The 24,994-nt window shown below is 35.7% G+C and overlaps 1 protein-coding gene across 2 annotated transcripts in view; it reads right to left on the bottom strand.

Annotated features, from left to right (window-relative positions):
• The window catches only part of PCLO (piccolo presynaptic cytomatrix protein), a 304,808-nt gene that overhangs the window by 3,393 nt on the left and 276,421 nt on the right, over positions 1-24,994 (bottom strand). For both annotated transcript variants that reach the window (XM_072965118.1, XM_072965119.1), the window contains exons 21-22: positions 24,573-24,714; positions 20,478-20,551 (exon numbers count right to left, since the gene is read on the bottom strand). In XM_072965118.1, coding sequence (XP_072821219.1) covers positions 20,478-20,551; positions 24,573-24,714 — 216 coding nt within the window. The remainder of the gene's footprint in view (positions 1-20,477; positions 20,552-24,572; positions 24,715-24,994) is intronic.

The raw sequence follows: 24,994 nt of genomic DNA, 5'->3' as shown, positions 1-24,994 counted from the left end.
AAAAAAAAAGTTAAGGCATATGTAATGCCATTTACTAAATGGTTAGTTTAGTAATTCATTCATACATTCACTTACTGAGTGTTTATCAAGTGCTGAACACCTCATCACACCTTGTGGAGATGCAGATGAATAAACTCAGTCCAAGCCCTTAAGGACTGAAGGGTCTCATGGGGAGACTGATAAATTACACACTTACAGTAAAGTATATTAAGTATAATGATAAGCTAGTAACAAGAGTCATATGGAGGAAATTCAAGGAGATAAGTATTACTCAATTGCAGATTTTTAGGCCAAAAGAGGTACTAGATGGGACTGTAGGAGACTCTAGGAAGACAGTCATACACAGAAATAGTAAATTCTAATATAATTTATAGGAAATAAAAAGTCAAATGAAATACAGGAAGTTGTTTGCTACAATTCCCCATTACTAGGCTTGCTCAACACTTGCCGACACAACAAAATGTCATTGTATACTATATCCACTTCCATTCTGTTTTCTTTGTAGCCATCGAGAGTAAACTGTAATAAAACTGCACAAGGGAAAAGACAAGTGATTTAAATTGAGTTCCATAGGTTTCTTTCTAGTGTTTATCTTGGACCTTTACACTACTGAAGAAATTCTTCATGCTAGGTCAAGTTCTTTACTGATTCACCCTTTCCTCTATTAACCCATATATTTATCCACTTATTCATTCACCAACAAATATTTTATTTCCCACCCTCCTCTGTGATTAGCACTATTAGGAAGAATGAATGTAACAGTAAGCCAATGTACATATGCTTGTTGGTTTTATGATTTTTCTATTGGGAAGAAATCCATCAATGACATAGTTTCATCAATAAATGTATAATTAGAAAGAGAGAAAAGTTTCTGAAATACAAGAGCCTGGTTACAAGAAAGCCTAGGAAAGGCCTGCTTGAGCTGAAACCAGAGGATAAGAATTAAAGAGGTGAAATGGATGGGGAAGAACATTCTAAAGAGAAGGAATGGTGTGTTCACAAAATCCAACACCATGGGGCTGCAGAACTAAATAAATACTCATGTGATTATAACACACTGTGATTGGCACTATGTCAAGAATTTGGTTTTTACCTTTAGAACAATAGGAATCTATTGAAGGTCTTTAATATGGATGTAGATCCTTTGTTCTCAAACATTTTGGTCTCAGAATTTCTTTATACTCTTAAAAAAAATGGGGGTCCTCAAAGAACATTTGTGTGAATTATAGCTGTCCATATTAGTAATTTAAATATACTAAGTATAAAGTAAAATTAGATATTTAAGTATTTATTTATTCAGTTAAAATGACAATATACCTATAAATATTTCAATGAAAAATATGCGTATTTTCCAAAACAGAAAAAAAGTAGTGAGGAGTGCTATTTAATATTGTTTCAAATTTTATTGAAGCTTGCCTTAATAGAGGACAGCTGGCTTCCCATACCTGTTTCTATGTTAAATCCAGTTCAATATGTTGTTTTAGTTGAAATATATTACCGTCTCACACAGATGTATACAGTTGGAAAAGGAAGGAGTATTTTAAAATCTTTTTCAGATAATTGTGGACAATCTTTAATATACTACATTAAAACTCGAAAACTGGTAGTCTCTTTAAGATTAGAAATGTGGACATTGTAAAATGACTATAACTCAATAAAAAATGTAGAAAAAAAAGAAATGTGGAATCTGAAACCATATCAATGAACTTTTTGTACTGTTAAAAGACAATAATCTGTCTTGCACCTTGAATGGACCATTTAACTATACCTGAACTGGTAACATCACATCTTGTTCATTTTGGAAAATACTGCTTCACTGAGTTATGCAGGTCTTTAAAATGTCGACCCAATTCATCCAATGTTAAAAGCACATTTGTTAATATCAGCACTGATGTCACCAAAGAATTCTGAATACTGAAAAGCTGTCCAGCTCAAGGAGGCAGATTCAAGTTTTCTAAAATTTTATTTTTACTTAAAATCTGATTTTTTATCATTGACAACAATGATGGTCAATTGTTTCTCTTAGTGACAAGTTCACTTTGTTAATTTTTAAGAAAATGGCAGCTGAATACAGTCAGACCTCTGCATCCATGAATCTAAGCAATCGAGGATCAGAATATTAAATTTTTTTTTTCTGGAAAGTTCCAAAAGCAAAACTTGAATTTGCCACATGGAGACAACTATTTACATAGCATTTACACTGTATTAAGTATTATGAGTAGTCTTGAGATGATTTAAAGTATATGGGAGGACATGCATAGGTTGTATGAAAGTACTGCATCATTTTGTATAAGGGGCTTTAGTATAAGCAGATTTGGTATTTATGGAGGTTGGAGGGAGGATCCTGGAGTCAATCTCCCACGGATACCAAGGGATAACTCCACCCCCATCTGAATAAGCAAAGTTTGTTTATCTGTTGTGTTTCAAGTAAAAATGGTATTTCTTGTAGAAAAAGGTTAGCTCAGCTTGCAACTCAAAAAAATTACACAAATGTTTCCTCAAGTCAACCTTCGTATTTTGCTGTTCATTTCCCACTTCATCACACAGAATATTAGAAAGACATGCACTTAAGCGTCTAAGTTTACTAACAAAAATTTTAACTTCTTTATCAAGGATATTGCCAGTTAAATAAAACTGACAATGTTTTTCCCTGTAAATGCATGGTAGTAAAAAAAAAAAAAAAAAAAAAAGAAAGAAACAGAGAAAAAGAAATACAGGCACGATTAGTACAGTTTGGTGCCACTGCCTTGATGTGTGCTAAGTCACCAGCACGTTTTGGATTATCAATGTAAAGGTCAACACAGTGAAAAGGTAAATAACATCTTAGTAAATTTAGACATAATTTTGACCTGGATGTACTTCAACAGGCGTGGGGACCCACAGGGATTTCTGAGCCATGCTGTGAGAATGACTATTAAAGAACACAGTGGAGCAATCTTTGAGAGCAATTAAAGTAACAAGAGCACCACGTACAAAAGTTTAAAACTATTAGATTGTAGTTATTTAATCATTTTGATTTAATTTTGTCACCCTTTGGGGAAATGGGTTTTTTAAAATGTACTTCTTCCCTGGATTAATTAACCATTTGTTTAAATTGATTTAGATTTTTATGTCTAGGTGTACTCTGATGTGTGAAAAAACAACAATACCCTATTTCAGCCTGCTCTCTTCCTTCTGTCAAAAAACTAATGTAAGTTCCCCAAATAGGCAAAGTTGTCCTCTATATGTTTTATAAACTGAAACGCAAATCTTCCAGACATAGTTAAATCACGATAAGTCAGCGGCCAGTGACGACAGATACTTCACAGCAGCTGAGTGTTAGTTTTCCTCTCAAGAAATTCCAGAAAACAAAGTGCAAGCCAAGAATTTTATATAAAGCCAAAATGTCCTTCAAGCAGCCAAACTATAATTTTAAGCATAAAAGAATTCAAGAATACCGTAGAAAAATTGATTCTCGAGAAATACATGAGAGGATCATTTCATCAAATCAAAGAGATAACTAGAGAGACTTCAGCTGAAGGAATGATGGTGAGTATGGAAGATATTCAGCTGCAGAACTGAGACTAAGATAAGAGTGAGGACAGGTGGGTGGAAGGACAGCATGTAAGTGTATGTACGCTGACCGACTGAAAACGGATGGAGAAAGGCGAGGAAGGGGCAAGCAGAATGAGAGTATAGATTTCTGTGGAGACAAAAGGTAGGTGACAAGGGGTACCACTTAAACTGACAAGCCAGATAGTAAATGGTTTAGTAAGAAGAGGAAACATTATAAAAGTTATAAAGAAAAAGACAAGCACTGGAACAGAGATACAAAGCTTCTTAACCACAAAAGAAATTTTTAAAAAAGAATTAAAGACACCAAATAGAGAAAGAAATACAGCAGATATAACATCATATACACAATAGCTATAAAACAAAAATGCGAAGTTGTGATTAAACATATCTGTCCTATCAATAAACATGAATGGGTTTAGCTAGCGTATTTTAAAAAAGACTTTCAGGTTGACTCAGAAAGCAGGTTGACTGACAAGGCTATGCTATGCTACAGTTTAGTTTTGTTTCAAATAGTCACAAATACATAAATTGTAAGCGTGCCAGATGTATGGAAACAATAGGAGAGTACGGCTTGGTATCTTATTATGAGACAATAGAAATCAATTCAAAATGTAGTAAAGAAGACAAAAAACGACATTTTACAATAAAAGCTAAAGATTCGTAAATCATAATGAAGACACAACAATTATGAATGTTTACGCACCACTAAAATAAGGTTGAACTACAAAATAGGATGTAAAGATGTACAAGGAAAAAAAGTGAGTAATAATAAAACACTTTAACACAACATTCGCAGCACAGGACAGGCCAAGGAGACTAAAATAAGTCACGACTCACCACACTGAGACACCACAATCAATAATGCAGACTTTATGGATTTATACATATATTAAACACTACACGCTGATGAGAGAAAATATCTTCTTTTCAACTAAACATGGAACATTGATCATGTGGACTGATGATGCTCTGAGTTACAAAGAAGACACCAGTGAGCTCAATACAGTGAAGCCAGTACGCTGTCTGATCACACACAGAAAAAGCCTTCAAAGAAACAATTCTTGGCTGAATGGCAAAATACAGTAAGAAAATAGAGAAATTCTAAGAAATAAGAGTAATGAAGACAGTATCCGCATCCTTGAGAGCTGAAGTAATGATCAGAGCAAAAGCAGCATCTTGAACACTTGTGTCGCTTAAAGCGATGATCAGAAGAAAATGCACAGATGCATCAACACTATCAAGACCGCTTTTAAAATGCAATTGATTTAAACTTCTACCTCCAAAAGCTAGAAAAAGAACAACAATGTAATAGAAAAGAAAGTAAAGGGAAATAAATAATAAAGAGACACACTAAAATTAATGAGGTAGAGAACAGAAAAAACAGTAGATAAAATGAATGAATCAAAATTATAGCACTTTGAATGGCATCAACGAAACAGAAAAATCAATAATGAATTTAGTCAATGCCACGTGGCCTTAATAGTATTATCTAGAAGTGACATGTGGCCTTTTAACTAGAACACTACTCTCTCTCAGTGATTTGGTGTAAACATTTTAGTCTCATGACTATACCCTAATACTATCGGCTCACATTCTGTTGATATATTCTCAACAGACTAAAGCTGCAAATATGATCCACTGTATTTCTCTGAACTTGTGAGGGAGCATCCAGTTCTGGTTACTGAACCATTTTAAATAAGTATAAACACGCCCATTCCAATCAATCTGTTTTATTTTAAAGAACTTCACAGGAAAATGAAGAATCTTCAAGATAAAAATGAGAAAAGAGGGCAGATCTTAGAATCTACGTTCTTTAATACCTAGAGAAACTGGGGGAAAAAGTAAAATTTAGGAAAGTATTAACCAGTAGCAAGCAAGCAAAAAAAAAGTCTCCCGCCAGAAAACGCTGAGAGGGGTGTGGAGGGATGGAAGGCACATTCCGGGAAGGCATGGCTCAAAGGAGTCACGGACCAGACCACCTTTCACAAAATGTTGCCAGGAAAAGAAAGTTAAGTTGAAAAAACCCTGAGAATTATCACCAAATCCTCATCCCAGAGAATGGAGGGATGGACAGTGAGAGGAAGGCAGCCCCGGGGAAGTGGTGCTGAACCCTCTGAAGGGGCAGCTTTGGCTCCTCACTAGGAAGATCCGAGGGTTTCAGTGGAAACAGGAAAAACCACCAGTGCTTCCCATTTCCTGGAGCTTCAGGATGAAGGAGGAGCAAATCCAAAGCTGAGAGAATCGTTCCACTGGAATAAGACGTACCTGGGCTTGCTGGACCGAAAGCTGGCAAAATACACTGTAACCAAATCTCAAGAGAGCGAGCAAAACCTAGTCAGCCAGGGCTTCAAATCTATCTATGAACAGCCTTTTTCTTTCCTTCAGAGCCATAGAAAATCGGGTGGAACTACTACTGCTCCCTCTCTCAAACTGTAACTGGGATGGAGGAGAAAAAAAGAGGATTCTCACAGATGAAAAGAGAATCGAGGGAAAGTCACTCCCACCATGTGGAGCCGATAGGAGGTGAGGACAGAATTGATCACACTAATGAGCATCAAGAAATGACACAGCAAGACAGATTCTTCTGGGAGACATTCACTTTGAGAGGCCATAACCTCTTTTATAGGCGCTAAGCCTGCAACAGGCCGAGCACATCACACGTGTTGTTGCTGGTTTGCACTTCCTCACATGCGAAGCAAGGAGGCGCTAACAACGTGCTAACTAAAGTTCTTGAGGTATCACACGGCCTGTTTTTTTCTTGGAAGGTTAACTTCACATGCTTCACAATGTGATGCTTGTGAGGTTCTTGTTAAGTTTCTCCTCTTCAAAGATCGTTCCAGCTTGCCCTTTACTGTTTCTCCTAAAGGGCGAGAGGTGGTCTCGAAGGATGCTGACGTTAATTAACTGTGAGCCGTCACTGTCAATCACGCTTGTCCTTCCATCCGTCCAGGATGACTTTGTCGTATCAAACAGATGCATGCATGGCGACAGAAACCTCTGTGTCCCCTGGCTCCACGGGGTCGGGGTCGGGGTCGGGGTCGGGGGTGGGAGGGGCAGCAACTTCAGATCTGCTCGAACCTTCGACCCAAAGAAGACAAGGCATACATAGAGGGCATGTGAGGATGTTTTGTAATTTTGTTTAGAGTAGAGAGTAAATGGACTGTAAAAAATTACACTGACTAGATTCAGGGTCTCTTGGTTTCCTGAAAGGTATGCACTGGTTGTATTAAAAGGATAAAAATTAATTCCACTCTAAAGAAGAAATTTATCCTACAACATGGCACACGGCTATGATTAAGAATACAAGAAGAGGAAGGAATGAGTGATACAGAAAGCACAGTTCAGACATGAGAGGACAAAATAATAGGTATGGAGAAACGTGGGGATTACAGAGCCAAAGCACAAGTAATCCCATTTAAAAACTGTTAGTGAATTAGAAACATCCTGGGAACAAAATTAAGTAACACAGAAATCAATATCATTGACATAGAGAAAAGAAAGGCTTAACATAATAAAGAAAGAGAAATAGAGAATAAAAAAGTTACAGAACAATGATAGAGATGTTAGAACTGAAAAATATGGTCCCATACAACTGACGGCACAGAAAAAGTAAACTCAAGAGAATAGAAAATAACATCTGCTTAAAATATAGAGGTGTTTATCCAAAATAACAGAAGAGTGAATCTGTGGATCAGAAGATCAGTCCGTATTCCTGGAAATAATGATCAATTGATAAGCTATTTCAAAGATATAGAAAACATTCTTTAAAAATCCAGGGGGAAAAATTAAGTCCCCTGTAAGAGTACATCGGTGTATAAAAGAAACAGCCTTCCTAAAATATTTAAAAGAATATGTCAAGAATGTAGATTGTAATGAGTGAAAGAAAAAGAGAGGAGAGAGACAGGGAAGGAGGGAGGGAGGAGGGAATGAAGGGAAAATTGAAAGATGAAATCTGAAAGAACAGAAGAGGAAACTGGAAGAAAGTGTAAATGTTGATTTTCTTTAAGCGGACAGTTAATCAATGGAATTTAAAATTGAAATACAGGATTAATAAACACAATTACTCACCCCTTAATATTTTCAATTTTGTTTCCTAAACTTAGATCTTTTATAAACTACGGCTAAAATATTTAGTGAAATTTTTTTATTGAAATATTTTACATGACTAAAATACTTATTGAAATTAAGCTATTCCTTTGTTTTTACTGTTTATGTTCTATTAAATTAAAAAAACAATATAATCATTTTTTTGACAAAGAACATGAATAATTCACTTCCATTTTAACAAAACTGTGTGGGTTCTTGTCTCTTTAGCTAGCTGGAAGCTCCAACTAAGTGTAATTGTAAAATTGGCTTATTTTTATCTTCCACAGCTTTATTTTTTTCACACTCTCTGGTGCTTTGTATTCCTTTAAGATATACAGTGTTTTTTCCACTTTTCTGTTTTCTTAGGAAAAAAAGGTTTACATATATTTTAGCTTTGAAGAAAAAGTGTATGTCTTATCTGTATGCACACATATATATATAACTATATCTAGATCTCCAACTAATTTATATTTTTAGAGAAGTGTATTTTAAAAAAAATTACAATGAACAAAACGCAATCATTATTCCACAGCAAGAAATAAGGTTGGTATAATCCTCATTTTACAGATGAGAAAACAGCGGCTTGTGTGTTTTACGTAACTTGTCAAGTTGTTATATGTTCTAGGTAGAATTTTAATCTAGCTCTTCTGATTTTAAACACAGGGTTCTATTATGTCATGAACACCTTATATTTTCTAATGAATCAGATTTTTAAAACATTGACTCATTCACGAGAATATTCATTTTTTAAAACTTTTTTTTTCAGAAAGAAAGGATTTTCAGAAGCTCTTTTGTTATTTTGTTTTAGCCACATGCAAGGACTTTAGAAAGCAGAGAAGGCATAGCAAGCAATCATTTTGGTTTTTAAACAACTGCTAGAAGTTACTGTCTACCTTTACACATGAGATCAATTATGCAGGTTACTTATATTTAATAACCAAACAGCAATAAATACTTCTTGAAATACTCATAATTATATGAGATTCCATAGGGAATCGACTTAAACATAAAAAGTTATTTTTAAAAAGTGACTATTGATTAAGAAAATATTTCTTCTTTATTTACATTATTGGTATTTTTAACACTTAACTGGATGGAGTGCGAATTGAGGTTTACCCTCTCCCACAATTGTAAGAATTATATTGTACCTTGAGCAACTTTAGCCAACGCAAGACCATTTTAGGCAAAAATCTCTCTAAAGGCAATGTTTAATTAACTAGAAGAGAATAAAATGTGGAAAAGTAAAGAAGAATGGTACTTTGTAAAAGGAAAGTCTGTGTAAGGAAAAAAAACCAGAGTGATAAAATTGTCAACACTTCAATTTCTTTGCATTTGCAAACTTTCATTAATAAACACTACGTATCAATGCCGCAGGTGCCAGCTGATGCAGTCTGCACTGGTGTTAGGTAAGATGCATATTTAGCTCCGACAGTCTATCACCTCATAATTTGTTACCTAGCACCTATCACTCATTTCAAATTAAGAAAAGTCCAACATGGAATTAAGATGGATTTTCCAAATCAGGAATTCTGGCTTCTAGCCCTGTGAGATGGCAGGCCGGTCATGAAATATCTCTGGTTTACATTTCCTCACATTGTAAAATGAAAATATGTAATAAGATTATTTATAGAGTATTTATAAGATCTCTTTCATCTTTATAGAATAATAAATTTTTAGACATTTGCTGATGTTATCTAAATAATATTTAGTCCTAGCCCTCTACCAAGTATCTTCCGCTTTATATAATTGTCTGTTTACTCAGACGATTCTAAGCTTACTCATTACAGAAAGTCTTAATAGTGACCTAATACTTGTCAACAGCCACAGTGGTGATGTATATTCCCTCATGTAGAATTGCATTTTCTTCATTTCATTGACTTCTATTCTATCAGTTTCAAGTCTAAATGATGATCTTCTAAAAAAAAAAAGCTGGTACAACAAAGTAAATTGTCAGCACAATGCCTGAAACAGTAATTATTCAACAAGCATTAATCCTTTTTATTTCTCAACATCTGATGCACTGGAAGATCCATTCTGGAAGTAATTGACAGTTTAAGCCTAGCAAGGTCTCAACTGCTCAATTTATTGAGAGTAAACAAACAAAAGAAAAAATATGAATATGTCAAGACTTTTTAAATGGATTAAAAAAAAAACAACTTTTTCTACTTCACTGAGCCTGTTAGAGAAAGGAAGGAAGCCAAGTATAATCTGTTCTGTTCAACAGTTCCTTTCTCTATAATTTCCAACCACTTTTATCAACCCTACGCCAGACTCTATAATAAATTTTACCTTCCAGGCTGAAATTACATCTGTTCCTTCCAAAAGTTCAAAGTGGCACTCACTAATTTGACGGTGGTACTCAATAATTATCTAAAATTGGCACTTCAGGCTTTCTTTATACCATACCCTTAAGTAGCAGGGACAGATAGTACATCTTTTAACAAGTCTGACAATCTTATTTGTACTGAATTTCGTCTCCTGGTATATTGTTGTTTCTCACAGGCTGTATTCAAGCTATTGATATGTTTTAAACTTAATTCTCAGAAATATGTTTTCTGGACAAAGGTTCTTAACTGTATAGAACACCTTATATGTAGGACTAAAGAGAAGAAGTGAGAAACTATAGTTTTAAAAGGTTTAGTCTAGTAATTTAATGTTTAAAAGGGGGAAGCAAAGATGGAATAATTTCTTCATTCTGTTGTGAATTAAGTCCTACTTTTGAGTCCCATCTATTTAGTCCTACATAGAAAGTGTTCTATACAGTTAAGAACCTTTCTCAGAAAACATGTTTCTGAGAAGTAAGTTTAAAACATATCAATGGTTTGAACAGAGCCTCTAGAAAACAACTGTATACCCGGAGATGAAATTCAATACGAGTAAGATTACCAGACTTGCCGAAAGTTCTGTTCCAAGTACACTCCCTGTAAGGTCTCAGGAAGCTGACTCTCAATAAATCAGCTTACTTGAAAATGACACCAAGCAGCTAGCTCCATTATGTGACTCCTTGTCTACCTTGTATGTAACAGATGACCATTAATGCTTGGGTCCAGCACTTTTTACTAAAACAAACCATTAATAAAGTGTTGGAGAATTCCCAAGACAAGATTTATAAAAACCTTTGTGATTAGATATAAAACATTCCTTGATAGTGCCCCTCAATATATTTGATATTCAAAAAAAAAAAAGAATCCTTATCCCAAATATATTTCAAGAAACATAATTTTCCACTCTCTTATAGTTTTAGTATATATGCATCTGTAACTGAGTGAATAAATAGTACTATAATATTATGGATAAAGAACACAAGCTAAACACATTTTAAAGCAATGTAGGTAAATTTCAGTCATATTATCTCATTTTTCCTAAACTATCTGAAACAGACAGAGGTATTACTAACTTCACTTTAAAGAAGGGAGACTGTGGAGTTTAGGTTGGCTAATTTGCCAGAAGTCACATAGCTAGATTAGATGTTTCCAGCAAGATCCCTAAAGTAACTACCAAAATTTGGGTTATCTATCATGTTTTGGCGATTATGTGCTAAATTCATGTGCAGGCATTTGAGTGTGCATATGTCAGGGGGAGGAAACTTGGGACTTTTTGTGGGGAGGGTCTCAGGGTTTGTGGGGAAGGTGTGCTGGGAAGACCAGGTACAGACAGGAAACAAATGCTTACCTGTTTCCTTTCCAAAGCATTAATCTGTGATCATAGACTTCTTGATTTGTTGCACGTAGGGAGTTACGATTTACTTAAATGGTATCAGCAATGTATTCAGTGTGTTAAACAAGTTTCCTGTTGTGCGCACTTTATGTATATAGACTGCCACAGCCTGAAAGTGTGAAGATTTCCTTATTTGCCCTTGTCTTTTTAGCCCAAAGACAAGACACCTCGAATGAATTAGATGTTGAATGAATGAATCTGTAGAACTTCTCTCATCTTTACAGCAAAACTGGTCTCCATCTAGCTCTGAGGAAAGACCTTTGTCAGGCTTGACTCAAAACCCATGCTGTCCCTATTAAACTAAGCTGAAGCCACCGATTTGAAGGTATTTTGGATTTTTTTCAAACCTATGGTTTCACCCCAGATCAGTGCCTTTAGCCACCTGATTAACTGCGTTCTGTGTGTGCACACACGGCCTCTGTTACTCAAAACCGTGGAGAGGCAGCCCAGTACATGTTTGCGTCTTAGGGCTCAGTGGGGCTGAAGGAGAAGGCATTTTATTATGGTCCCATTAGCAATTTTTTTTCCAAGGGAGAAGAGTTCTGTAAGGTTTCATTAAGGCCTTTATTTGAAATCACCCAGATTGAAGGAGATATTTTATATAATAAGTCAGGCATCCTGGCCTAATACAATTTACGAGTTTTGTGAAAGTAGGGCAGGTCTGCACATTCCGTGTCTCTTACATAAAGAAATCTCTTCTTTCCTAGACAAAGCCAGAAAGAACATCATTTTAGATGGAAAAAATAGATTTTTCTGATTGATCTCCTTCAATGTTTTGGGCATTTTTTAGCCTTTTAGTACCTGCTTCTTAGCATTCATTTTGCTGTCACTGAAAATAATCAGAGCTTTTTAAAACATATTTTAATTAAAATCTCCCATCCATTATCTTATATCTCATGCCATTCTCTTAATTTATAACACAATTATTTTCAGGGACGTTTTAGTAGAATATCTTATTTTTAATGAATCTACACACTTTAGTAAGGGAAAAAATTCTATGAGCAAGGAAATGATTAAAGCTAGCTACGTAAGTTTTATATATCAAATCAAATACTAGAAAAATCTCAATCTAAGATTGCTAATCCATATTCCTAAAGTCACAAGAAAGACACATACTGAAAACAGATCATAGTCCAGATCCACAAAACTAATGAGCAAAGACTCATATTAATTTTACTCTGATAACCTCACAGCTCACTCTAAAAAAAGCGAACTGTAAATTGGCTGAGAAATATCACAGCGGTCCCCAAATCAAACTGAACAGCACAACTTGACCTCAGTTTTGACCCAGACACTTCATCATTAACTAAAAGGAAATGAACTCAAACTATCGGACTATCAAAAGTAACGAACTCTTGAAGAAAATGCTATCTGTCTTGAAAATAAATTGCTGACAATTGTTCAGGTTTTCCTGGCTTCTTGCAGTAATTGAAAGAATTTTAAACTACTTTTTCTACCAGCTGAAACAGTTAGGAGCCAAACAGAACAGGGCCCTGCCTCACTCAATACAGAACCATAGAAAGTGTAATGGATTCATACGTCAGTACTAAAGACTGCTTAATGACTTAAAGTGCTTAACCAGAAATTCTGTTTCTCTGGCTTGAAATATTAGTAAATGAAAGGAAGAAAGTTAAAAGGGGCAAAATAATAACTCAGTTAACTCACTTTTAGAGATGCAGTATTTTAATAAATTCCATTTCTTTTGCTTCAAAGAAATACCTTAATAATCCCAGAGAACTTTCTAAAATGCATCTATCAACATTTATGGTTTTTCAAATACAGAATTGTAATTTCTTTTGATTAAATCCATGTTTAATATCTTATGGTAGCATTCTGAGTGTTTGATCTCTTTGCATAATTCTTTAGACATATAGTTTTTTTAAATTGACCTAATTACCCACTGTCTTCAGAATACATCCTGGAAGTTTTCATTTAAGAGATTAAATCCCTCAACTGAACTTGTTTTTCAGTGACTTTCCTCCTTCACTCAGAGTGCCCTGCACACACACACACACTCATCAGTATGCAAAAGGATCTGATTCATCAAGCTTTCCACATTCGGAACAAGAGATGAATGTCGCTAAATATATAGACCAAGTTAAGAGAGCAAAATTTGTGTTCTCTCTCATTCAAATTCCATTTTACTCTTTTAATTTATCTTTAAAATGTCCCCTGAAGTGCATACCAGATGGCCGTTTAAAGCACAGCCAACTTCTTTCTTTAAAATTCTGTAAAACATAGGTTTGCATTTTATCATTTTCCCAGTTTCTTTTATCACTTTTTACACTGACCTCTGTTAACACTTAGAAATTTCTTCGTTTTAAATCGTAATTATATTTAGCTACTGGTCACTTACAGTGACCATAATTATATCATTTTATCTCTATTAGTGCCCAAAGCACTCATTTCTCTGCATTTTGATTCCCAGTCGTTCTTAGAACAAAGGTATCCGTTCCTACTGTCTTCCTAGAGAGCTCTGGGAGCTGACTGTCCCCTCTCCTCTTATATCCTAGTCCTTACCCTTTCTTACCTGGACTATTGAGTTGCCACCTAACTGGTCTCTTGACTGCAGATGTGATCCCTTATAATTCATCCTTCATGGCACCAAATCTGATTATGAAATTTTCCTTTGCTTCCAATTGCCTAGCTACAGCATAGAGCCTAAACTCCTCCTGACAGTGTCTGATACTTCATAAATTATCTGAACCATGATTACGTCTCAAGCCCTGTCTCCCTCCAGCACAGGACTCTGCAACAGTCACACAGAAGTGCCCACAGGCTCACCAGTAGTACATATTCGCTCACGTTCCTAAGGCTTTGAACATGAAGCTCCTTGCCCTTTATTAAAAACCTCACCAGCCCTCCTCCAGGTAGACTACTTATTACTTTTATTTCAAGAACTATCTAAAAAAGTATTCCCTACCAGGAAGGCTTTCCTTATTCAACCTAAGGAAAATGACTTGATATTTAACATACATTCACTGCTATCATAACTCTTATCCCAACTGTGCATGAACATATCTGTCTGCCCCAGGGCACTGGCTCTTTCTAGGGGAGACTCAGCATGAATCATCTTCTGTAGACTCAGCTGGGCTTTGTGACAAAGAAGCACAATAAATAAAAGTGCGGAGTTACTATACTTTTAAGCAGATTGTGTCATTTTTAACTGAAGTCGTCTATCTGAGTTCAGTTTTAGGGTAGTAAGCTCCTTAAAAATTGTCTAGCAACATACAGGATTAACATCACGTTTTAAGACATTTGGGAGTTGCAGGTCTATTTAAAGAACCTTAAGTTTTAAGACTCTACCTCAACGTTTCTGTGTAAATACTGACTTCAGTTTCACGGGTGTATTACGAGGCTTCATTTATCCTTTAGTCTCTCAGAGTCTTAGTGTCTTAATTAAAAAAAATTCATTGTGTGGGTATTTTGCACAAGTCTCTGCGCTGGACACAGGAATATCATAAATATTATAACATCTATTTTACAGGGTTATTGTGAGAATTGAGGCCAGTAAATTTTTAAAGATCCCAGGAGAGCGTTCAGCAAATAAGTGTCAGTTGTAATGCTGTGGTTATTGCTGTTAAGGAGGATGTGTTGGGGTGTTTGAAAGGATGAGTCATCACGTAGAATGGACACATATATATACAGCCACATCTGTCTATCTATATTTATTTATTCAGTAGCAACAATATGGTAATAAAATGTGTAAGGAAAAGCTCTGTCATTGCTACTTAGTATTTCATACACCAGTGACATCTGTCTGGGCTTTAGAGGGCAATGTCAATTACAGAAATCACAATGGTGTGTTATTCAGTGGATAAGAAAGCGTCTGCTTTGGACGATAACAGTCCAAAATTGCATTTGCTTGGTGCAGGAAAATACTCAGATGTAACAGATGACTTGAGTAGATACCAAAGCTTTTTTGAAAATAAAAGATTTAAATAGGGAAATGCTTCTTTCCTACAACTTTATTGTGGTAAAGCAAATAATAGAATATATTGATTTTTTTATTTTAGAGACTAACAGTCCAACACTTAATAAAGCAGCAGTGTGCACTTTCCTCAGAGTATATTATCTCGTGTCTGTGTCACCTTCTTATCTGTAAAATTGGTTCCTTCAGGGAAAGTGTTACTTGGTTGAGCAAAGTCTTTTGTGAAATGTGTTGGTCTTTTTTTTTTTTTTGGTCATTCTACTTTTTCACTTAAATATAAGCCCCCCCCTCTATAGAAAGTTATGTAAACTTCCAAACAACTTTCTGGGTAAAATAAATAAGAATGTTTCAATTAGAGAAAGTAACTAATAATCTGAATGGTAGAAAAAGAAATTATCTCCAATGAATTTTGTATTTTCCAAAATTCTGTAATTTTCTTTTCTTTCTGGGCATTTAGGAAATTCATTTCAATTTTTGAGTGAAGAGAAAAAAAATGTTAAGACGATTTGGCAGTTTGAATTCTACAGCTTTCTTTTTCCCAGAGATTTTGTGTTACTGTCATTAGTTAAAGTTAGGTTTCCTAAAAGTTAAAATGCTATCTCTGTATAGCATTGATGCCATCTGAGTATCTGTAATGAGTATGTTAGAGAGACTACTTAGTTGTAATAACTATCATTAAAATGTTTCAAGAGCATGGATATTCATAATTATTTAGGGTCATAGTAGGAAGTTATTTATTTACTGCAAACAATGTCACACTTTCTTTTCTTGTACTTGTTAATACTGTTTGATCACTATCCCTAATTTTTATTTCCTCATACATCAAAAGGTTGAACATTTTACATCTTATGACTTCTTTTTCAAAAATCAATTCTCCCATGGTCCAATTCTTTATTTCCCTAATCCTTAATAAAACTGCTAAGAAAACTCTACCATCAACTATTTTTATCTATTTCTTTGGTCCTTTATATTTCTCTATTTCTCAAAATAATTTTGTGTTGTCTTTATAATTTATTGATATTTAAGTTTTGGTAGGTGAAGATTTAGCCTTCCTCTTCCTTGTAATGTAGTTATGTTACAATTCTGATTAAACTAATATTTGGCATTTACATTAATGTGACTGATACTCTTCACTTCCGGCACCACTGAGTATCACCCGGACGTTCTTAAACTCTTTTAGGGTTATTTGTTCTTCAGATGCATGCAGCCAGGCAAATTAAGTCGCAGAGAAAGCTATGATCCTAATGCCTGCTGCTACAGCTAATGCACACCTGGGTTAGAAGAGTAAAGGGGTCAAGCCAGTCACTCTGTAATATCCATGGATGACCACCAGCAAAGAGTAACACTATTAAACAGACCTAATAAAAACGTAGGAAAGCTTCTATTTTGAGGGCATTAGAAGTTTTCAAGGCAAACTGGGAAAACACTTGTCAGTACAATTGGAAAGTGTAATTGATTTGATCGAAATCTTGAAAGAAGGAGGTTTGTCCGGCCCTCCCAAGAAGTGCATGTTTTGTCTTGCCTGCTGTCACCCCTTCGGATGGGAGCCAAATGGCTCTCTCTCGTATCCACTTCTAATGCAATAATAGCTGCAATTTAAAGAACATGAATCACGTGCCACGTACGGTGCCGATTCGCTCTCGACGTGGTGTGCTTACTTACATCGTGGAAGTTCAACCGTTCGTTAGCAGAGCTAGGCCACAGAACTACTGCCATGTTCCACTATGCCTTAGCTCAGAATTCCAGAACCTTTGACTGCTCTCACTCGCTGACCCACTGAGTTAATCTCATGCTAGAATTAAGATTTATGAGTCACTGCTGTAGAGAAGATGAAACGTCATCAGAGAAAATGACTAAATAGAAAATCGATTTTAAAAACTCAGAACTCAGAACAAGTAGACTTGCTCAGTAAGTGGGGTAAGGACACATCTATTTTTTTTTTTACTCTTAATAATGTGCTTAACACAAAATTTCAATCCCATAAAACACAGCTTTTCTTTTCTATGCACGGTAATCAAGAATAAAAATTTTATGAACGCAAACTATCTAAAGATGATTACTTAAAATCTCTGATCTCCTTTGATTGAAAGCACGCTGTCCTATTGTTGTCATCAGTTTTGCTTAGAGGGGACTGGGGTGCTCAGAAAACAAACTGCTTAAATGAATAACACGAAAGGCCCAAGATGAAGTAGAATCTTGCCAGAACACAATTTCAAGAAAGCCGTACTAATCTACAAAGAGACACTGTTTTTCTGATGCCGTGGGGAAGAACCAAAAGGAGGAAGATTCTGGTCAGGACACTACATACTATGTTTTAAAAAATATGAACTGCTCTGTCTGTTTTTTGTTTCCCCATAAACTGGCTGTTCCTATTGACTGACAACAAAAGGAAGTGAAGCAATCCCCTGGATCACTCAAAACAAACACAAGTTACATCAAACCTACAGCACAAGCGCAACACAGAGCTGATTCCGTATTTCTGTGTGGACAAAGCAAAATCTTGCACTTTAAATTGGTATCTTCTTACCTGCTTAGCACAAACAAATTCCTGTCTTATTTAATAATTTTCTCCCCAGTCTCTGTATGTTCTTCTTAATGTAAGATTGCTTGTAAAGGTTTAACGTTTATTGCAGTTTTCTCTTCTACATTATTAGCAATCTCTTCTACATCTCTTATAAAACTCTTCATAACTTCACATAGACAGGTATACTGTAAATTTGCTCACTGTCAAAATGTCATAATAACTCAGTCAAAAATAACTGGTCCAAAATACTGGTACCAAAAGGGCACGACTCACACTACATTACATATTCCATAGTGTACCCATTCTCAACCTCTGCCCCTCTGCTCAAGAGCTGATCTGAGATTAATCTCTGATAAAAGTCAGTTCACTAAAATATAAACATACAGACTCATAAGCTTATTTAAAATAGAAAGTAGCCTACAGCTGGCTCTTTTTGGAAAACAAGTATGTTTTGTGCGGGACTGATGCGAAAGAAGAATGCAGTGTTAGGATGAACAGTGTCTATTCACTGACAGCTGTTAACATTTACACTAAAATCATTTTATTTACAAACTCTAAGTTTAAAAGAAAGGTAAAATTAAGTAGCTAAAACTTTTGAAAAAAAATTGCACGTGAGTTGCTTCTCTGTACACCTGAATTCTAGAGTCCTATGAAAATCAATGACCATTACTTTTATATAAGATCACATTATCTCTTCATTCACTTAACATTCTCCAAGCAATTTCATGGGCAATGCTTTCTGCTAAGGGCTGGGACACCAAGATGAATAAACCAGATCTCCTCTCAGAGTTGTTCAGCCTTACAGAGGAGGCAGGCATAGAAATATGGAAATTTAAGTCAAAAGACAATGGTAACACAATATACAAATGATGGTATACATAGCACAGACCTTGTGAGTGGTGGAAGAATACAGGGAAAGAAAAGAGGAAAATTAGGGAAGAGGGTGAAGTGAGATCAGGGCATATGTAGTTTGATGCATCTATGGAATGTCCAAGCAAAATCTTGTGCCAGCTCTAAGCCTCCGAGGCATTCTAGGTCTTTCTCCGCCCTCCTCTCAGAATAGCAGCGCCCTTGCGTGGTTCCCAGGCTCCCTGTTAGTTGGCTTTGGGGAGGACTTGATTATGCACTGGTGGAGACGGGAGAATGGGAGGACGAGAGAAATCGGGATATTTCTCCCCATCCTTGTCTGTCTCAGGATGAATTTCTGGCTTTTGCTGTGTAGTTTCCTGACCCCGGCAGGCAGGCTGATCTTGGTTCCTGCTCTCGTGGGCTCCAGCCTCTAGGGACAGTAGCTTCCTTCTGTTACCTCCCTACCCCCTGCCAGGTTTCTCAGTGTCTTCCAGCCATACATTTCCTTTATTTTAAATATGCAGAGTGGTTTCTGTTTTCTTGGTTGGACACAAATGCCTGGCAGACGTCAGAGTCTGAATTTCAGGGAGCTTGTGTGGTAGATTTGAGACTAATCACCATATAGACAAGACTGATGAGCTTTTGCAGAGAGACGGTGCGTAAAGAAATGTCGGATTGAGGGTGGAACCCTGGGAGCATGGCAACAAGTCGAAGCAGCACAGTCTTTGAATAAGTTCAAAGAAAAATTTTTAGTAGAACCGGAAGTACATAATATCTAAAGTCCACTAGGGACCTGAAACATCGCTTAGATCCAGCGTTTGTCTGATGAGGTTTCTGAAGATAGAAAGGTCAGGTCATCAGTCAAGATAAGATTTGAAGCACAAATCTGGGTTTCTGGTTCCCCATTGAGCACCCTTGTGATACCACGCCACTAATCATTCTTTTCAATGGCATGTGACTTGGCATCATTTTCCTGGATTCAAGTCACTTGCTCTTATCTTGTGCGTGCTGTTTGCACCTCAGTTACTTTTCATGTAAGACCAGGATACAGGATGACAGTAATGGTAAGAATTAAATGAGATAATATGTGAAAAGGACTTAGAATAGTGTTAAGTACTTAGAATAATTAAAATTATTGAGAGGCTGGTGTAAGGCAAGAGGGGTAACAGTGCTCTCAGATCGTATCACAATACAGTGAAAGATAAGCTAGTCATTGTGCACCTTAGGGATACCGATTCTGTGTTGATAAGGATAAGGATTTTTTTTTTTGGCATTTTGTAATACATTTGCTATTTGTTGAATAAAATATAGTTTCATGCCAAGTTAAGTTTTTACTTTAGGAGTTAGTTCAGTCATTATTTTTCCTATAAAATGAATTTAACACCACGAGTTTCTTCTTAGCTCCACATATTTAAGGATTTCCATGGACTTAAATGAGGTTTCATGACTTGCTATCTGTATAGTATTTCAATCAACATTTTTTTTATTTAAAAATTTTTTTTCAATTTCAATACCAAGAAGGTATTTTTCCCATGAGAAAGTTTTCTGAGTCCCTTTCTGTTATCCTCATTCTTTTTTCCCTTAAAAATTTTTAGTGCCCCAAAGTACTTTGATGTTAAATCTGAATAAGGAAATTGGAAAATTGTTAAATGAAGTTATGACGTCATTCTATTTTAATAGATAATATGGATAATGGAGACTTACTTCCTAGTGCTTTTGATATTAGTACTTAGAAATGAACATTCATGTTGAAAGAAAAACAAAACAGTATAGCATGAATTCAGTCAAAACCCAGTACCGTCCATTTTACCTTACCTTCAGCGTCTGCCACTCCTGCTCCTACTCCTGGCTGTTTGATAGGCTCTTGCCCATTCTGCCCCATCTTCCCTCTGTTTGAAAAGGAAACAAACGTTATATATTCAGTTATGATCCGAAATGCAAACGAGGAGTCCAAGTAAAAATAAAATGACATTATATATCTAGACCTGCAAAAAATTACTTGAATGCCAAATATAACACAATAAATTGCTCTAGATCATGCGAATTTTTAAAGTGGAAACCTGTTTATCCTTTGTATTTAGTCCAAACAATGTACCTCAAAATTCAGTGTCCTATTCATTAACTCATTTATCAAAGACCAGACCACCATATTTTCAAATTTTGTTTCAGAATTTTTTTTGTCGTTTTTAACTCAAGGCGGAGAAGGGTTTTTAATGTCTTTACACTTTGTAATAATGAATTGTATGGATCCTTTGATGAGAAGGAAAATTTCGAATTGAATAACTTTTAAAAATAATATTCTAGTAACAGATTTTTGTTTTACATGGTGACTTCCTTTCAGATCTCTCCTGCTTCCTACTGTGCACAGCAGGCCGGCTTCTGCAGTCACTGCCTGCCTCTGCCTCTGGCTTTGCGCCTTTATTCTATGGGCCATCCAGAGAAACCTATTTAATCTGGTGTAGACTCTTCTCTAGGGCAAATCTACTCAATCTGGTGAAGACTATTTCTTCTTCTGTAACGTAAGGATAGTAACATAAGCTACCTTTTGGTTATGAGGAAATCACACATGAGGGAAATGTTTGTAAGTGTTTATTTAGCACAGGGCCTGGAACATCATCCTAGTCAATAAATATAAAGTATTAATAGCTAGATATACACATAATGGCTTTAGAATTCAGTCAATGGTTGCAAACCATTTTTAGTTTTAGCCTTAAACTTATGGAAGTCCAAAAAGATGAAGAATTCATGTGACTTTGAGCACTGTGGGTTCAGAATATTGATAACGTAACAGCCCAAATACTACAGGCCACTTCTTATTTCTACAGAGAAAAAGCTACACAGCAAACAAAAGATTCTGAAGTTGCCTTTATGTGTAGCTCCGTAAGGTGTCCTAAAAGACGGAATAAAAATGGTTAAGTGTTAAAAAAGATGTGTGAAAAAAGAATGTCTTGATACTATAATATCGAGACAATAATTCTAATACAGCAGGATTTACTAACAATTCATTGTTATTTTCACAAAAATATTGTTTTGCTGAACCTGCTGAAAATGTAACCGTACTTACTTATTAAAAATCGAATGATATCTTACTTGAAATCTGTTCTAAAGATCCTTATTCTACTTGAATGGTTCTATTCATAATGAAAGAGAACCTGATGTAAATTCAAAAACTACTTTATCTTGAAAGCCATTACATTGTTCCAATATGATAATTCTAGATCAAAGTTTTAAACACAAATTTTTAATAAGTGATTATGTGAAGAATAAGGTACATAAAACAATGTTAGAAGTTATGAATACATAGTCTGCATCTGAATATATAAAGTCTTGATTAAGCAATGCACAAAATCTTAATTTGTGTAATTGCTTCAAAGAGATTCAAGACAAATAGTTGATAAGTTAAAAAATTAACTTTGTTACAGTTAAACAGCTTAATAACTCAGGAGCAATCTCACCTTTAGCAGCATCCTATACCAGCAGACCGAGCCAAAATGCATCTTGCTACTGAGCCAAATTCAATTGAAAGTGAAGATGGTTTTAGTAGTGCTAATCTGGTAGATGAGAATACTGAAAAATTACCATCCTACCTTACGCCAAACTTTAACAAAAAAGCTATTAGTAATTTAATAAAATTTTGGATAATTTTTTAATTTGCTCTTGAGTCCTAGATTTCATATTTTAATGGTAATATTCAGCTGCAGTTTTTGCGCCTAGTGAAAACTGATTTTAACATTCGATACTTAGCCGAAACGTGTATTAGTTACATTTCTAAGATTGTACAGAAAACTTGCAGCACAGTGAAGCTAAATAAAGCTAAATAAATAAAGGAAAGGCAGGTGTGGGTCACGTGAAGGATGCAATTTTTTCTAAATTCCCAAAAAATAATCTTCAACTCAGAACATTCTGACTGCACAGGTTATAATCTATACTTGTTAAACAATCACCACATACTTATTGAACGCTCTGCTCTCCCAAGCAATAATTGCGTTAGATACAAGGAGATATAAAAGAACTACCGAATACCACTTCTTACACATGTCCTGCAATGCTGTAGAAGACAGCATTTTCTTTTGTGTTCATACGGCAAAACAGTAGCTGCCTAGGCAGTTTTGGAAAGTTTTGGTTTACAAGAGAAAGAGGAAAATGGGAAAAAAACGAAGTTGAAATGTGGCTTGGATGTAAAAAAAATCAACTTTCACTTCAGACATTCAGATACTGAGGAAATAATGTAGTTTATGCTCTGGAAGTTATAACATTATCATCAGTGTTAAATTATGTACCTTGAAAGGTACAGATACATTGGAAGCTATTAAGTGATGTGTGGTACAAAACCTGTACAAAGTTATACCATAGTCACAGCTTGGAGAGACGAATGTAATGAATTTGCTGAAATTCTCTTCAGTGAAATTGGATCATCAGAGGCTGTGGACTAATGAGATCAGATTCCTTTTAGAGACAATTGCCAATGAGAAAGAACTGATTAAATACAAACAACTCTATTGAATTCACAGCCTAGGTCTCAAAAAAAATATAGATTAGTAATCCAATAATTAATCAATTTAAGTAGGAAAAATGTAACTTGAAAATCACAAAATAAACACATTTTTCACTGTACAAATCCATTTCCCCCATCATTTTGCTTTTTATAAACTCGAGCCGTTATCTAAATATTAGAACTATTCTGGAGATCAAAAAGGGAAGATTTATTTTAAAAAACCTCGACATTAAAACAAAGAGAAATAGCAGTTCCACCCTCAGAGATTTCACTCAATGGAGAGAATGAAACAGACCTTTTAACAAGGGCCCAGACCAGGGGTCTGCAAACTCATTCTGCAAAGGGCCAGACAGTGAATGATTTGAATGGTCCCCCTGGTGCTTATTCAAGTCTGCTCCCAGAGCACAGACAACGATGAGCAACACACAAGCAGACCGGTGTGACCGTGTTCCAATAAAACTTAATTTACGGATACTGAGATTTCAGTTTCATGTAATTTTCGTGTGTCACGAAACACTATTCTTCTGATATATTTTTTTTTTAACATTTAAAAATGCAAAAGTCATTTTCAGTCCTTCACAGAGTTTACAAAACCAGGCAGCAGGCTGGGTTCACCCTGGCCCAGACCCTGGAGCTGGGTGGCCCAATGGTGTTTTTGAAGACTCAGAAAACTAGTTCCCGGGGAAAGTCAGGAAGTTTAGATTTTGATACTGGAATAGATATAACCTACATATTTATCTTAGATGCTGCTAAGTTTTGCCATCAACATGACTAAGCCCATTCTAACACATTCTAAACACAGTCTGCTTTAGTTTTGCATTTTATTTGCAATATGATTTTCTCGAGGCTTGACATTTTATAAATGAACTTCATTCCAAGAGGATATACTTGGGGACCTATGTACTGCTGTTATTTGTTCTAGAAAATACGGAACCCCTTCAAAATCTTCCATTTTAACTGTAGATTTATTGTTGAAAAGTCTTTATGAGTATATATGTTATCTATTTCAAATATGATGTATGAGTTCTTTAAATATCTCCTCATTGCAAGTAAATTGATCTACATTTAATGTTAGTGTTTGGTTGTTCTGTGATTAAAGCATCCACGTCCTACTGCTTCAACTTGATTCAGGCATGGCTAAGTTATTATTTTAGTAGCTTTTTTCTTTTAAATACAGATTGCACTGATTAAGCAGTCCTGGTAGTGATCCACATTCATCCTTAGAATTAACGTAATTAATCCAATCTTTCCTGAACAGTCTATTTTTCATGGAGGCATAAGCAGTTGAAGTGTTTCAGGGACACTGACTCAGACGTGGATAATTAACTAGGACTTTCCTGTTCAATGTTAAGAAAAGCTTACTCATGACGCTGTCAACACTGTAGTGAAAAAAAAACCAAAAAGGAAGCACTTACATCCTTGGAATAGGAAATAGATTAGTTTCCCCTGCGGTGCTGCTGCTTCCTTCACTGTCCACGCTATACCCACTGCCAAAGCTGCTGCCCGAGGAGCCAGTGGACACGGAGCTTTCTGCAGGCCGGTGATTGGTGGGCTTGGCTGCATGGTGTGGGAAGAGTCAACACCACAGTCAATCAGTGAACCTCCCACTGACCCCCAAACGCATACTTAGACGTTTTCTTCATTCACATATATAAAGAAACTGCTCTAGCAAGAACTCCACATTTCTTATCCTGCCTTTCACTTCCTTTTCTTTAACCAATAACTCTCAGTGGCAACACTGAAGTACTTGATTGGTTTTAATGGACATTAAAAGAAAAAAAAAAAACCCCACTTCCAGGGACAAACCATCAGATTTTGAGACCAAGTTAAATAGCAC

This window comes from Vicugna pacos, chromosome 7, assembly GCF_048564905.1.
Source record: "Vicugna pacos chromosome 7, VicPac4, whole genome shotgun sequence".
Lineage (NCBI taxonomy): Eukaryota > Metazoa > Chordata > Mammalia > Artiodactyla > Camelidae > Vicugna > Vicugna pacos.
This window is presented reverse-complemented; position numbering and strand designations above follow the sequence as displayed.